The following is a 16811-nucleotide window of genomic DNA, read 5'->3' on the forward strand; positions in this document are numbered from 1 at the left end:
CTTTCTGGAGGTATATCATTCTCTGAGATGTATCCAGAGGCCTTCCTCAAGCTCTGTTGAACCCTGACCTCCGCAGAGAATCACAGCTCTAGTCCAATCTTTTCATTTTATAGATGAGAAAACTGAGGTTCAAAGGAACAAACTTGCCCAAGATTAGCATGGTAGGGCTGAATTAAAACATATTTCCTGAGCTAGCTCTGATGACCTAGCAGTTAAACTTTGGCGTGCTCTACTTCAGCAGCCTGGGTTCAGTTCCTGGGCGCAGAACCACACCACTCATTCATCAGTAGCCAGGCTGTGGCAGTGGCTCACATAGAAGAACTGGAAGGACCTACAACTAGAATATACAACTATGTACTGGGGCTTTGGGGAGGAAACAAAAAACAAAAAGAGAGGAAGACCGGCAACAGATATTAGCTTAGGGAAAGTCTTTCCCAGCGGAAAAAAAAAGTACATGTATTTCCTGACTTCTGTCCTCTCTATCACATTTCTATTAGAATAACAAGAGGACCTTGAGTTTCCTAATGTCATTTTTACAAACAGTCCCATCATATTCTTTTAAAAAACTAAAATGTGGGGCTGGCCCCGTGGCCGAGTGGTTAAGTTCGCGCGCTCCGCTGCAGGCGGCCCAGTGTTTCGTTAGTTCGAATCCTGGGTGCGGACATGGCACTGCTCATCAGACCACGCTGAGGCAGCGTCCCACATGCCACAACTAGAAGAACCCACAACGAAGAATACACAACTATGTACCGGGGGGCTTTGGGGAGAAAAAGGAAAAAATAAAATCTTTAAAAAAAAAAAAAAAAAAAAAACTAAAATGTGCAGATGCCTACATTTCCTCCTAGCTGTCACTAATGATTTTTATATTATTAATAGCAAAAAAAAAAAAAAAAAAATACCTTGGTTGCTGGCCAAAAAAAATTCCAGGATAAATGGTAGGCACAAAAGGAAGCAACAGGATTTTTAAGTCCAAGGCCAGAGGGTGAGGTTGCTCTTCCTCACCACAAATTTCTGTCTTACTATGTTAATTCATTAAGTTTAGAATACTGTTAAGTACAATCCTTTTAGGGAAAGACCTAAATTAATTACTCAAGGCAAATGGCAATACTAACCCCATGTAATTGTAACAGTTACTAAATACTGTCATTCTCTCACATGGGGTAGAAGGAAAATAAAGATACTTCTTAGCAAAAACAATACACACAGAAGTCAGGAAACAGTTTCTAATTTGATCACACCAAGGGTATATCCAAAATAAAAAATACCACTCTGAAACAAAGATTACTTGTAACTCCAGAACATTTTAATTTTAAAGGGCTTTGATAAATAAAAAGCCCCACAGTTTCCAAAGGTCCATCAAAAAGGAATGAATTATCAGTCCCATCAGAGCTGTGGAAAAGTTTTTAAAAAAGGAAGGGGAGGGATGAAGGATGATAACCATTCTCTTTCAAAAAGATAAAGACAAAAAACCACCACTAGAATGTCACTTGATATGAAGAGGCAGGAGAAAAATAACTGTCCATACTTGCCTTATACACAGTATTGGGCAATTAAACGCCAACTTAGCTACTTAGGAATGACTTGCTAAAACGTTGAAAAAATGAAAGACTTCATCTTTGTCGTAGACTGCCACTTCAGTGGCACACTCGGTGCACACGACTGGGTGATAGATTTCCTCCACTTCCGTCTCTGCCTGCTCTGCAGCATCTTCACGGTTGGTCCTCATCTTCTTATGGCCTCGCCTCTTCTTCCTGTTCTCTGGGGTTTTGTATCTTAGAACCTCCTCTTTGTTGACAGAACAATTCATCACAAACATTGCTCTATATTGAGTTTTGTACGATTCATGTCTAAGAAGAAAATGAAATAGAGAATTTCGATTTATGTTCTGTTTTAATAATTATCCATTTAGATAAAATTTGAGAACACCGAAAACTGAAATACCAACCAAAGTAAAGACACAAGAACAAAAAAGGAAAGTTAAAGAAATTTAAGAGCTATTTTAAGAATAGGAAGAAACTTAATAAATGATAGTATAAAGAATGAATACATCTTCCTTTCTACTGCCTTAAAAGTAACTTTTCTCTCAGAAAAAATTTGATTTGCTTCTCAAATTGAGAACAAGAAAAGCTGTTGAAAAACTTGAGAGGTGATGTTTAAATAATCTTTGTGTCGTTTCCCGTTGTGGCCTGAGACTCTGCCCACCTCTCATTCCAGATGGTACCATTCTGGTTACCATTTTAGTAAAAGCTACTTTTAATAGGTTAAAGAGCTTCTGACCTTATAACGCCCACTCTTGGCCTTATTCCTGCAGTCTAATGAACAGACAATGCTTCCTTACAACATCCACACCATAATCAGCCTGGGAAGTCTCACTGAGGAAAGGACACTTTGCCTCAGACCTGGACAATCGGCACTCCCACCCGCCCTACAAACTATCGGGACTTCCCCGGCTGATTATGGTGTGGATGTTGTAAGTACTGATTTGTTGTTCCCCTTTATCCCTGCTCCTTGTTCTGTTTCCCTTTACCAATAAACTTTGATTGCTTAAACAACCAAGTAGCCTTGGCGGTATCTGTCATTCCTCACCCTTTGCGGCTGTGGGCAACAATACAAAAAGCTTAAGAGCTCATATGAGTACAGAAATTAATTGTTGCAGATGATAAAAAAAAAACCCTCAAGCTAGCTAATAAGAATAAACTGCTTTTGGCTACTCATTAGTTCCTAGAACAAATCCACCACCTACATCATTGCTTAGTTTCAGTTAACTCGATTCAGAACATGGACTAAGGTAGGCATTTATAAGGCCACCAAAAAAGGGGGGAAACAAGGAAAAGGCAGGGAGTATATTTGGATTAACAGAATGAAGGGAAAAAATACATGATCATCTCAACTGATGCAGAAAAGCATTTGACAAAATTCAATATCCTTTCGTGATTAAAAAAATGGAATAAACTAGGAACAGAAGGAAACTTCCTCAATACAATAAAGGCTATATATATGAAAAACCCAAAGCTAACATCACAAGCAATGATGAAAGAGTGAAAGCTTTTCCTCTGAGATCAGAAACAAGAAAAAAATGCCTGCTTTCACCACTTCTATTCAACATAGTACTGGAAGTTCTAATCAGAGAAATTAGGTAAGAAAAAGAAATAAAAGGCATCCAGATTGGAAAGAAGTAAAATTATCCTTGTTCACAGATGACATGATTTTATATGTAGAAAACTCTAAAGATTACACAAAAAAACTGTTATCAGATAAATGAATTCGGTAAAGTTGCAGGGTACTAAATCAACACACAAAAAAATCTGTTGTATTTCTCTACACTAGCAATGAACAATCTGAACAGGAAAGTAGAATCGAGGTTAACAGACACTGGAGTGGGTAGGGGTAAAGAATGGGGAATTATTGCTTCATGGGTACAAAGTTTCTGTTTGGAATGATGAAAGAGTTCTGGAACTGGATAGTGGTGATGGCTGCACAACACTGTGAATATAGTTAACGTCACTGAGTTGTACACTTAAAAATGGCTAAAACAGGGCACAAAACAAGGGTGCCCACTCTCACCAGTCCTATTCAACACAGTACTGGAAGTCCTAGCCAGAGAAAGTAGGAAAGAAAAAGAAATAGGTATCCACATAGGAAAGAAAGAAACTAAATTGTCTTTGTTTGCAGAGGACATGATCTTATAGATCAAGATCTTCAAAAACTCTAAAGACTCCAGCAAAAAACTGTTGGAATAAATGAATTCAGCAAAGTTGCAGGACACAAAATCAATATACAAAAATCAGTTGCATTTCTATATACTAACAACAAACTACCTGAAAAAGAAATTAAGAGAACAATCCCACTCACAATAGCATCAAAAATAATAAAATACTTAGGCATAAATTTAACCAAGGAGGTGAAAGATCTGTATACGGAAAACTACATACTCTATGATCTCACTTATATGTGGAATCTAAAAAAACTGAACTCAGAAAAAGAGAGTAGATCCGGGTGGGGGGGATGAATGAAGATGGTCAGAGGGTACAAACTTCCAGTTACAAGATGAGTAAGTTCTGGGAATGCAATGTACAGCATGATGACTATAGCTAACAGTACCATATTGCATACCTGAAAGATGCTAAGAGAGTAGATCTCAAAGGTTTTCACCAATACACAAAAAAAGTAACTATGTGAGGTGAAGGATGTATTAACTAATCTTATTGTGATAATCATTTTGCAATGCACATATATCAAATCATCACATTGTACACCTTAAATTTACACAATGTTATATGTCAATTATATCTCAATAAAACTGGAAAAAAATTTTAAAAAATAGTATAGTTGACAATAACCTGAATATTCAAATAAAATATTCTTCAACAGCAAAATTTTTTAAATGGTTAAAATAGTAAATTTTATGTTACATATATTTTATCACAATTAAAAAAAGAGTGTATTTGAGAGATTATGTCATTCACAACATATATACAGTTTCACTGAATTCTTTTTGTTGTTGTTGTTGTTTTTTTATTTTTTTCCTTTTTCTCCCCAAAGCCCCCTGATACATAGTTGTATATTCTTCGTTGTGGGTCCTTCTAGTTGTGGCATGTGGGATGCTGCCTCAGCGTGGTTTGATGAGCAGTGCCATGTCCGCGCCCAGGATTCGAACCAACGAAACACTGGACCGCCCACAGCTGAGCGCTCGAACTTAACCACTCGGCCACGGGGCCAGCCCCTTCACTGAATTCTTGTCAGCACTGGCAAGTGCTTTATTAGAAAAGCTACTTACAACAGAACTACAGATAAGCATAATTATTTGTATGAAGATTAGTCATGTAGCACCAAGGATATATGAGTACAGAACTTTATCAGAATTCCTAAGTACCTCAAGTCTATTTCAGATTTAAACAAAGGACAACCAAGTTGTTTCTTTGTTTTGTGTGTGTATATGTGTTGTTACACTTTATTACCTTTGACAATCAAGACACAGTGTAGTCATGCAGGCAGGGCAATTCAAGACAGCATCACTATTTGGAACAGGCTGCTGTTGTTGACGAGGCCTCTGCATTCCAAAACCATGGTAGCTAGAACAGAAAAAGGAGGAGTGTGGAGAAGGGAACACAATGGTCTTTATAAAATCAAATTTGAAAAGGACCATGGAGTTTCCTCTTGGGATGATGAAAACACCGTGAAATTAAATAGAGGTGGTGACTGCACAACACTGTGAATATACTAAATGCCACCAAATTGTTCACTTCAAAGTGGTTAATTATGTTATGTGAATTTCACCTCAATTTAAAAAATCAAATTTGTAAACAGTTAAAAAGAACAATTCAAGCGCAAAAGATAACATCCATTCTTCACCCACATAAACTTTATCTCCAAGTAATTTTAAATTGTGACCATTTGAAAAAAGTCAGCCTCGTTTCTTGAATGGAAAAACTGACTACAGCAGTTTGAATTTAACAACGGGGTTTTTTTTCTTTGCTTCTTTTTTTTTAAAGATTGGCACCTGAGCTAACATCTATTGCCAATCATCTTTTTTTCTTTTCTTCTCCCCAAAGGCCCCAGTACACAGTTGTATATTCTGGCTGTGCTATGTGGGACGCCACCTCAGCATGGCCTGATGAGCAGTGCCATGTCCACGCCCAGGATCCGAACCGGTGAAACCCAGGCCAACCAAGCAGAGGGCACGAACTTAACCTCTCGGCCATGGGGCCAGGCCCTCAACAACCGCTTTTTAAAAATCGATTGTCTGACACCAATGGACAGAACATCCAGACAGAAAATCAACAAGGAAATAATAGAATTAAATGAAAAATTAGACCAGATGGACTTAATAGATATATATAGAACACTTCATCCAAAAACAGCAGGTTACACATTCTTCTCAAGTGCACATGGAACATTCTCAAGGATTGACCATATTTTGGGAACCAAAGCAAACATCAATAAATACAAGAGAGTTGAAATAATATCAAGCATCTTTTCTGATCATAATGCGATTAAACTAGAAATCAACTACAAGAAAAAAGCAGAGAAAGGTGCAAAAATGTGGAGACTAAACAACACGCTTCTCAACAAACAATGGATCATTGAAGAAATTAAAGAAGAAATCAAATTTTATCTGGAGACTAATGAAAATGAGAACACGACATACCAAATCATTTGGGATGCAGCAAAAGCAGTCCTAAGAGGGAAATTCATCGTAATACAGGCTCACCTCACTAAACAAGAAAAAGCTCACGTAAGCAACCTCAAACGACACCTAACAGAACTAGAAGAAGAAGAACAAACAAAGCCCAGAGTCAGTAGAAGGAGGGAAATAATAAAAATAAGAGCAGAAATAAACGATATTCAAACAAAAAAGACAATAGAAAGGATCAATGAAACAAAGAGTTGGTTCTTCGAAAGAATTAACAAAATTGACAAACCCCTAGCCAGACTCACCAAGAAAAGAAGAGAGAAATCGCAAATTAATAAAATTAGGAATGACAGAGGAGAAATCACAACAGATACCAATGAAATACAAGAGATCATAAGAGAATACTATGAAAAACTATATGCCAACAAATTGAACAACCTGGAAGAAATGGACAAATTCCTAGACTCCTACAATCTCCCCAAACTGAATCAGGAAGAAATGGAGAATCTGAATAGGCCAATCACAAGTAAGGAAATAGAAACGGTAATCAAAAACCTCCCCAAAAATAAGAGTCCAGGACCAGACGGCTTCTCTGGAGAATTCTACCAAACATTCAAAGAAGACTTAATACCTATTCTCCTCAAACTGTTCCAGAAAATTGAGAAAGATGGAGAACTCCCTAACACATTCTATGAAGCCAACATCACCCTGATCCCCAAACCTGACAAGGACAACACAAAGAAGGAGAACTACAGGCCGATATCACTGATGAACATAGATGCAAAAATCCTCAACAAAATTTTGGCAAACCAATTACAGCAATACATCAAAAAGATTATACACCATGATCAAGTGGGATTTATACCAGGGACACAGGGATGGTTCAACATCTGCAAGTCAATCAACGTGATACACTACATCAACAAAATGAAAAACAAAAACCACATGATCATCTCAATAGATGCAGAGAAAGCATTCGACAAGATTCAACACCCATTTATGATAAAAACCCTCAGTAAAATGGGTATAGAAGGAAAGTACCTCAACATAATAAAGGCCATATATGATAGACCCACAGCCAACATCATACTCAATGGACAAAAACTGAAAGCCATCCCTCTGAGGACAGGAACAAGACAAGGGTGCCCACTTTCACCACTCCTATTCAACATAGTACTGGAGGTGCTGGCCAGAGCAATTCGGCAGGAAAAAGAAATAAAAGGAATCCAAATAGGTAACGAAGAAGTAAAACTCTCGTTGTTTGCAGACGACATGATCTTATATATAGAAAACCCCAAAGAATCCACAGAAAAACTATTAGAAATAATCAACAACTACAGCAAAGTAGCAGGGTATAAAATTAACGTGCATAAATCAGTAGCATTTCTATACACTAACAATGAACTAACAGAAAAAGAACTCAAGAACTCAATCCCATTCACAATCACAACGAAAAGAATAAAATACCTTGGGATAAACTTAACCAAGGAAGTGAAGGATCTATACAATGAAAACTACAAGACTTTCTTGAAAGAAATTGACGATGACATAAAGAGATGGAAAGACATTCCTTGCACATGGATTGGAAGAATAAACATAGTTAAAATGTCCATACTACCTAAAGCAATATACAGATTCAATGCTATCCCAATCAGAATCCCAAGAACATTCTTCACAGATATTGAACAAACAATCCTAAAATTCATATGGGGCAACAAAAGACCGCGGATTGCTAAAGCAATCCTGAGCAAGAAAAACAAAGCCGGCGGAATCACAATCCCCGATTTCAAAACATACTACAAAGCTACAGTGATCAAAACAGCATGGTACTGGTACAAAAACAGGTCCACAGATCAATGGAACAGAATTGAAAGCCTACAGATAAAACCACACATCTATGGACAGCTAATCTTCAACAAAGGAGCAGAGGGCCTACAATGGAGAAAAGAAAGTCTCTTCAACAAATGGTGCTGGGAAAACTGGACAGCCACATGCAAAAGATTGAAAATTGACCAGTCTTCTTCACCACACACCAAAATAAACTCAAAATGGATCAAAGACCTAAAGATTAGGCCTGAGACAATAAGTCTTTTGGAAGAGAATATAGGCAGTACACTCTTTGACATCAGTTTCAAAAGAATCTTTTCGGACACTGTAACTCCTCAGTTGAGGGAAACAATAGAAAGAATAAACAAATGGGACTTCATCAGACTAAAGAGCTTCTTCAAGGCAAGGGAAAACAGGATTGAAACAAAAAAACAGCTCACTAATTGGGAAAAAATATTTACAAGCCACTTATCCAACAAAGGGTTAATCTCCATAATATACAAAGAACTCACACTGCTTAACAACAAAAAAACAAACAACCTGATCAAAAAATGGGCAGAGGACATGAACAGACATTTCTCAAAAGAAGATATGAATATGGCCAATAGACACATGAAAAGATGTTCATCATCGCTAATCATCAGGGAAATGCAAATCAAAACTACACTAAGATATCACCTTACACCCGTTAGATTGGCAAAAACATCCAAAACCAAGAGTGACAAATGTTGGATAGGTTGTGGAGAAAAAGAAACCCTCATACACTGTTGGTGGGAATGCAAACTGGTACAGCCACTATGGAAAACAGTATGGAGATTTCTCAAAAAGTTAAAAATAGAAATACCCTATGACCCAGCCATCCCATTACTGGGTATCTATCCTAAGAACCTGATATCAGAAATCTCAAGAGTCCGTTGCACCCCATGTTCATCGCAGCATTATTTACAATAGCCAAGACGTGGAACCAGCCTACATGCCCAGCAACTGATGATTGGATAAAGAAGATGTGGTATATATACACAATGGAATACTACTCAGCCATAAAAAAAGACAAAATTGGCCCATTCACAACAACGTGGATGGACCTCGAGGGTATTATGTTAAGCGAAATAAGCCAGTCAGAGAAAGACGAACTCTATATGACTCCACTCATAGGTGGAAATTAGTATATTGAGAAGGAGATCTGATCGGTGGTTACCAGGGAAAAGGGGGGGTGGGGGGAGGGTACGGAGGGGGAAGTGGTGTACCCACAACATGACTAACAAAAATGTACAACTGAAATCTCAAAAGGTTGTAATCTATCATAACATTAATTAAAAAAATAAATAAATAAATAAATAAATAAATCGATTGACAGCAACTTGCTATTTTCAAAATAAACTATTCAGCTGTTTTTTCTAAAACTTCTCTGTTTATGTCTGTATAAACATATACACATACATTCAAAATATGAATGTAGTGAAAATTATTTTTTTCCAAAGAGTCTAAATATTAAACTTAAGTTCTTACCCTCTTCTCTGTGCATCAACCCAGGCCTGATCTCTGTTATCCTTCTCAGGATCATATAGCAATTCATCATTTGTTGGAATCCTGTGTCGTTTCTTCTTTTTCTTCTTGGTCACCTGTGCTAATTTTGAAAATGTTAAGGATGTGGCTAAGTATCATGTCTGAAGTTCACACCTCTTTAATACAGAATGAAGAATCCAGTTTCCGAAGCTATATATTTTTTTCCATTTTCCTAAAAACATTTTTTAAACTATTCCTCCAAATAAAGTTCTTGTCAAATTAATACGGCACGAAAATTATGCCAGAGGAGGCAAAAACTGTTTCTTCACCAAAAAGTGGTAGCTCAAAAAGTGAGCCCAAACAATGAGAATTCAGAGTCTCAAAAAGGCCACTCAAAACAAGCCAGAATAGAAACTATTTTTGATGTTTAAATTCTCTACTATATATATTCCCATATATATATGCTACTGAAATCAGAACAAAAGCTATCTCAAAATGAGTGAAAAAAAAAAACTATGGTCATCCATATCCACTAGACTTTTAAAATGTACTTGAGCAGGTCAATATTTAGGCAATAATATATAAAAATACCAAATTCTTTCTTTAATAAATTTGTTATTGGTATATTCCAGTGCAATTACTGATATGATTAGTTTTAGCTCTTGTTGTTTGTTCAACTTTGCTCAAATTTTATAGAAAATCAAATTCAAGGAACAGAGAGATTGATAAAAAAAGCAACGAGTCAGGAAAAATTCTGCAAGAGAGTAAAAATATAGACACTGTTTGCAGGTGTGACAGCACATATTGCACTCTAAGGAACCTGAGGGAAGAGAACCAGGAGCCCCGAGGAAGGAGGTCCTGAGTGGGGACAGACTCTCCCTCTCCCCAGGGGTGCCTACGCAGCACAGCTGTTGGTCCCATGTCCTCATACGTACGCATTCCCATCTGTTCTGATTCATCAATCCAGCTTTTGTTTTCACATCAAGGGCCTGCAATTTCTTTTTTTTCCCCCTGCTTTTTTCTCCCCAAATCTCCCCAGTACATAGTTGTATATTTTAGTTGTGGGTCCTTCTAGTTGTGGCATGTGGGATGCCGCCTCAACATGGCCTGATGAGCGGTGCCATGTCTGCGCCCAGGATTCAAACCGGCGAAACTCTGGGCCGCCGAAGTGGAGCATGTGAACTTAACCACTCGGCCACAGGACCGGCCCCAGCCCGCAATTTCCTAAAAGATAAAACTCACAGGGAAATCCTTACATCAAATAATTGCGAGGCAAACCTTTCTTCATAAAATATAACTGCTAAATCTGATAAACATGTTACTTACCTGCTTTGTCTTCATCCTCAGAATCAGAATCAAAATATATATCATCATAGTACTTTGTGGGAACTGCTCCAACTTTCCCATTTCCCAAGGAAGACCCTATTCAAACCACAAGGGAAGTTTACAGACTAAACCATACATAATTGACAAAAAAACACTCCATATATTCTTCTATTACCTCAAAGTAATACCAACTCATTCCCAATTTCACTTGAATGGAAAAATACTTTCATGTCAATGACTTAACTGGATTTCTGCGCTCTCTGCAATCACAGAGAACTGTTCCTCCTTGATTAAGTGTTCCAAATCATGACAAAACTATTCTCTCTCACTTTCCATAAATCTAATTAAATAAAACAGGCATATTTCCAGGTTGCCAGCATACAATCTCTACCTTTCGGCCATGCAGAATACTGTGGAGACCCAGGAGTAAACATCTTGTTTTAAGAAGCTTTAAGGGAAAGAGGATAAAAGCCTTACCGAGAGGCAGGGGACGGAGTCAAGGACTCCTGTTCTTTGGCCTTGTGCCACGACATTACCTGTACTTACGTCATCATATGCCTGCATCCCTAATTCTTCCTCTCATTTAACATCTGCTTTTGCTTTCATTCTTATTATCATATATGCTTTCAGTTCTTAACAGTTAATACACTAGCACATCAACACAGAAACCAATGCTGAGAGGTCCTACTTTCACAAATCAGTTTCAGGTCAGGTACATTTTACATTAAGACCAAATATGAAAATGAAGTATGTTTCCTTACTTACTAAAATGAGACAGGAATTTGTGGTGACATATCATTCAATCTGCCATATCAGTGCTACATAACCCTAAAAATACTTCTATAAGCTTGTGTGTCTTTTTTTTTTTTAATCCTGGGGTAAAAATTACAAAAGGAAATCACATAAGTAAACAGTACCAAATAGTTTCTTTTCAACAACACAGGAAACTTCTTCACTAGACATCAAAGAAAACTATGCTCAGGTTGCCAAACACATTGAGTCATTCACTCAATAAATATTTACTGAATACCTACTGAAAATGCTGGAGACACAACAGAACACAAATAAGGTTCCTGCCCTTATGGAGCTTAGGAAAATATCTCTATGAAAATCTAACTAAAAGTTTACCTGTTTCCAGAGAGGACAGCTTGTCCTCCATTGTTTTTATGGTGGAATTTAATTCAGCCTCCATTTCTTTTTCAAATTCATCTTCACTAGACGATTCACTTTCTCCAGTAAGGCACTCTCTGATGAGTTTTCGCTTCTGGTCAGGAGTTCCATGTAAAAGCACATCCACTTCATCTTCAGAACTAGTGCACATTTAAATCATAAAGAACAGGAATATTAAAGGATTAAAATAACTTAAAACTCCCATCATCTCGCTGCCCAACAATTTTAAGTTTTACAAGGTTACATGTGATCTGTCATATTACATTCTCACTTAATAGATCAACTGTTTCTGCGTATTTGCAAATATATTTTTTAATGTCTGCATAACATTTCCTCTTGTAGATGCTGTACATTATCTCTAACTCTTTGCTATTAAACACTACAACAAACAGTCCTGTATATGTACCTTTGTATCTTGATTTCCTTAGGATAAATGTCTAGAATCAGATACAAACCTCTCTCTGACTTCTTGAATTATCACACTGCTTTCCGAAAGTATTGCACCAATTCATGATCCCATCGGCAATAACAAGTTTACTTCACAGAACTGGGAGTTTTTTAAAACTCTGGGTACTTAAATAAAACTTAACATACATACCTAATACATAGCTAACATATCCACACAAAATGTTAACAAGCAACAATTAAATACTACAGTTGAAAAGGCACAGTGCTACAAAGAACTATCAAGAGAGAGCTAAATTATATTCCAAATTCTTCTGAGCAATTTCTGCCAATTTACTCAGCCTTTTGTGCCAGAGTTTCCCCATCAATAGCAGTATGACAGAATTAAACCAGATATCAGAAGGAATGAAATGTTATCAAAATGAATGAAATGCCCAAGACATTTCTAATATAATCAGCAGTGCATACATAATGTTCAATTATCCATGGTCTGATGAACAGTTACAGACTATTCCTGGTTTCTGCTTCTCTATTTTTCCCTTCTGGAACAATGCTTTTGAGCCTCCAGCAGAAGGTAAATCAGAAAAATGCAATTCACACCAGTTTTGCTAATGATAGAGGCCTTAGTCAGATTCTACGCCCATTCCTCATCCTCATCAACATGCTCCCTTTCTCCCTTACCACTACATTCACTCGGGTCCTCTTAACTCTGCCTGTACCACCACATCCTAAGGATCTCCAAGCCCCCAAACTCTTGTTTCATTCCACCCTTAACCCTGCTGCCAGAATGTTATTCCTAAAGAACTCTCATCACATCCCTACTCAACTATGAAAGAAATCATCCATGGCCAAATCTCCGAGCACAGTATTCAAAAGAACCTTCCACAATCTGGCTCCAACTTATCTTTTCAATCTGATCTCTTACCATTACCCTTGAACTACTCCAGCAGTCTTCAAACGGGGGCAATTTTGCCCCCCAGGGAACATTTGGCATAGTTAGACACATTTCTGATTGTCACACTCAGAGGCGGCAGGAGGGGCTACTGGCATCTAGTGGGTAGAGGCCAGGGATGCTGCTAAGGATCCCACAATGCACAGGATAACCCACAATAGAGAATTATCTGATCCAAGATGTCAACACTGCCAAGGTTGAGAAACTGATTTATCCTATATACCAGTGTTCCCAAAGTGTGGGATGTAGATTATTTTAAGCAGTAGAAGGTAGACAACTCACTAAATAACAATGAAGCCATTGCTGGTGGGGATGTAAAATGGTACCGCCATTACGGAAAACAGCTTGGTAGTTTCCTATAAAATTAAACAGCAACTACCAGACAACACAGCAATCACACTCCTGGGCATTTATCCCACAGAAATGAAAGCTTAAATTCACACAAAAAGCTATAGATGAATGTTTATAGCAGTTTTATTCACAATAGTCCAAACTGGAAACAACCAGATGTCCTTCAATGAATGAATGGTTAAACAAATGCAGAACACTGCTCAGCAAGAAAAAGGAATGAACTTCTGATACCTGCAACAATGTCGACGAATCTGCAGAGAATTATGCTGAGCGAAAAAAGCCAATCCCAAAAGGTTATATACTGCATGATTCTATTTATATAATATTCTTGAAAAATGACAAAATTTCAGAAATGAAGAATAGATAGTGGTTACCAGAGGTTAAGTAGGGCGCAGGGGCAGGAAGTGGTAATATGAGGAATCCTTGTGGTGATGGAGATGTTCTGTGTCTCGACTGTATCAATGTCGCTATCCCAGCTGTGATATGGTACTAGAGTTTTGCAGTACATTAACATCGGGGGAAACTGGGTAGAGGGGACACAGTGTCTCTCTGCATTATTTCTCACAACTGCATGTGAATCTACCTCAAAATAAAAAGTTTAATTTAAAAGTGAATCACAAGGCAAGAGAGTTCTACTTTTTGCAAATTTTCTTCAATGCTTGTGATTATTTCCAGAGAAGTCTCAGCATTTAGCACTGCCAGGTGTGCCAACACATCACGGGTCTCACACATTCCCGAGCACACCAAGAATGCAAGGTTCTGACCACTCTTCACCCAGGCCTGTGTTTGCAGTGAACAACCCTGAGGGATGAGGCAATGTCTCTTTCCAGGGCAAAGAACAGGCTGATTTATTGCCTGCTGTAAAAGAAGTGGATTCTCCAGGCCCAAGTGGTCCTCAGCCAGGATGCCAACCCACCAAATGTGTAGCATCCGTCTGGGCCTCTCCATGTAACACCTGTAAGAGGGAAGTAAGAGCAACGAACACAAACTTGATGCTCCTGCTGTTTGCTGTGCTGTGAGTTGTCTCTGACTCAGGAGTCTCACGTCTTCTGCCAGCTTCCATGAAACAGTTAACAGGCTATAAAATATTAGCTTACAAGTAGGGTAAAATCAAATCCTGACAGACACCTCTTAAACATCTAACACCAATCTCCCTTTTTAAAACAACAAGCATTCAATGCAGAGCCTCGAGCAGGCAATACTAATAACACTGTTTCATTTTCACAGTATTTATTTTTATAGGCACCTTACCAGTGGCAACTGTCACAAGATTACAAAGTCTCCTTAAAGAAATTTAACTACAAAAATGTAAATTGACTTAAAGAAAAATATTAAATAAATAACAACACAGGTGAATATGGAGATGGTAATGGCAGAATGACTCAAGCCCAGGAAACACTGTTATATTTCAATCAAACTGAATTACTAATTGAAGCCTACATATACCCCCTTTACAGACCGGACTCATTAACTGAAACGCTTTTTCACAGGGAATCTTGGAACGCATCCTCACTCCCCACCACGGAAATCTTCACAGGAGTCTGAGCTCTTCTATACCGTAAAAGACAAATATCTTACGACTGACCTCTGCAGCCCAGAGCAAGCACATAACAGCTCAAAAAAAAAGGTATGTCAAATATTCCCTTACTTCTGTTTATGGCAGTTTAGTCTTCAAGATTGTCATTTCACATTAAATCCCACGAGCCTCACAACATACTTACGATATAATTATTATATTTCCTTTTTACAGATGAGAAGCTGAGGTCACACTGCTAGTAAGCTGCACAGGCAAGATTCGATCTCACGGCTTTTGAAGACATACGCGTGATTCCACAATATCCCTCTTCCCTGAGCGGGTGTCAGCCCCGCCTCCCCCGTGGGTGCGCGACCTCACCAGAACCCCCTCGGCGTCCCACAGGGGACAGCGGGGCGCGACAAGCGCCCGAACCGCTGGGGAGAGGGGCCGCACGGGCCCGGCAGGCGCAGCCAGGGGAGGAGGCTAAGGCCTGGCCTCGGCCCGAAGTCTCGGGGCCGGGGCGCGGCAGGGGCCCACCTGCTCAAAGCCGGCTCCTCGTCGCTAGGTTCTTCAACTGCGTAGGGGTCATAGTCATCTTGGAGCCGATTCATGATGGCCTGCGCGCCCAGATACCGTCTACAGGCGTTCGCACAGTATCTGTTTACTCCGCAGGTCCCTTCCCTAAAGCGTTCCGCACGCCACTTCCGTCCGCACTTCCGCGCCCTTCCTGCGCGCCTGCGCAGATAGCCCCAGCGAGGGGGCGGGGAGAGGGGGCGGGGAGAGGGGGCGGGTCGCCGGGTCCCACCACAGCCTTGCGCGGTTTCTGCTCAGCTGGAAACGGCTACCCTACTACCGGAAATAGTAATCAGCCCCTTCATGAGTGGCAGTCTCTGAGATGAACACTCTACGTGCATTGTCTCCCCTCGTGACGTGAAGAAGCAGAAATCTAGATGCTGAGGGACATGCAGCCTGAAATCCGGGCCAGCAGGTTCCCAGACACTAGCGCCCGATGTCCCTCTAACCTCCTTGCCTCAAGCCCTTCTCCTTTCTTTTCAACGCGCGGGTACTTTGCACTCACACTATTCTCCTCAGTCTGACTGTCTACTGGAAAGTTGCTAGGCTGCCACCAGTTATCGCCTAATTACCTTTTCTTGGCCTCTTCTGGTCCCAACCTTTGCTCAGCCCTTAGCCGACTCCACTCGATACTTGAGGCAGATGACAGCTTCTCGATTGTGAGACCATTTCCTCCCCTCTTCCTGTACTGGCCTCCACTCGATTTCCTACCTCCTTCCGGACAACTCTCCCCTCTGCATGATCCCACTCAGATGACTGCCCCGTCTTCTGCGGTCCTTGACCTCTCCTCCAGTACCACTTCGGATTTCAAATTGCCTGGCTAGGTACCTCCGCCTGCTGCACCGCTGACCATTCAAAGTCAATGGAGCCCAGACCAAACTCAGCATCTTCCACCTCGTTCCTGTAGCTGAGCCAATAACTACCTTCGACTCTTGATTTCTGCTTATGTCACTTCCTCCAACCTTACAACTGCTCTAGGCTGAAAGTCTTGGAATCTAGGTTGACTCCTTCTCTGTCCCTCCATGAGCCCTCAATTCCCAAGTCTTGTAGAT

At 39.5% G+C, this 16811-nt stretch overlaps 1 protein-coding gene across 1 annotated transcript; it reads right to left on the minus strand.

The window, feature by feature from the left end:
* Window positions 1-1209: 1209 nt before the first annotated feature.
* On the minus strand, window positions 1210-16650 carry EAPP (E2F associated phosphoprotein). The gene is made up of 6 exons (XM_014831549.3): window positions 15724-16650; window positions 11921-12102; window positions 10793-10888; window positions 9470-9587; window positions 4959-5072; window positions 1210-1847 (listed from the first exon to the last, which is right to left on the minus strand). The coding sequence occupies exons 1-6, from the start codon at window positions 15795-15797 to the stop codon at window positions 1571-1573; spliced, it is 861 nt and encodes a 286-aa protein (XP_014687035.1). The 5' UTR covers window positions 15798-16650; the 3' UTR covers window positions 1210-1570.
* Window positions 16651-16811: the final 161 nt, after the last annotated feature.

The sequence above is a fragment of the Equus asinus genome, chromosome 2 (genome assembly GCF_041296235.1).
Source record: "Equus asinus isolate D_3611 breed Donkey chromosome 2, EquAss-T2T_v2, whole genome shotgun sequence".
In the NCBI taxonomy this organism is placed as follows: domain Eukaryota; kingdom Metazoa; phylum Chordata; class Mammalia; order Perissodactyla; family Equidae; genus Equus; species Equus asinus.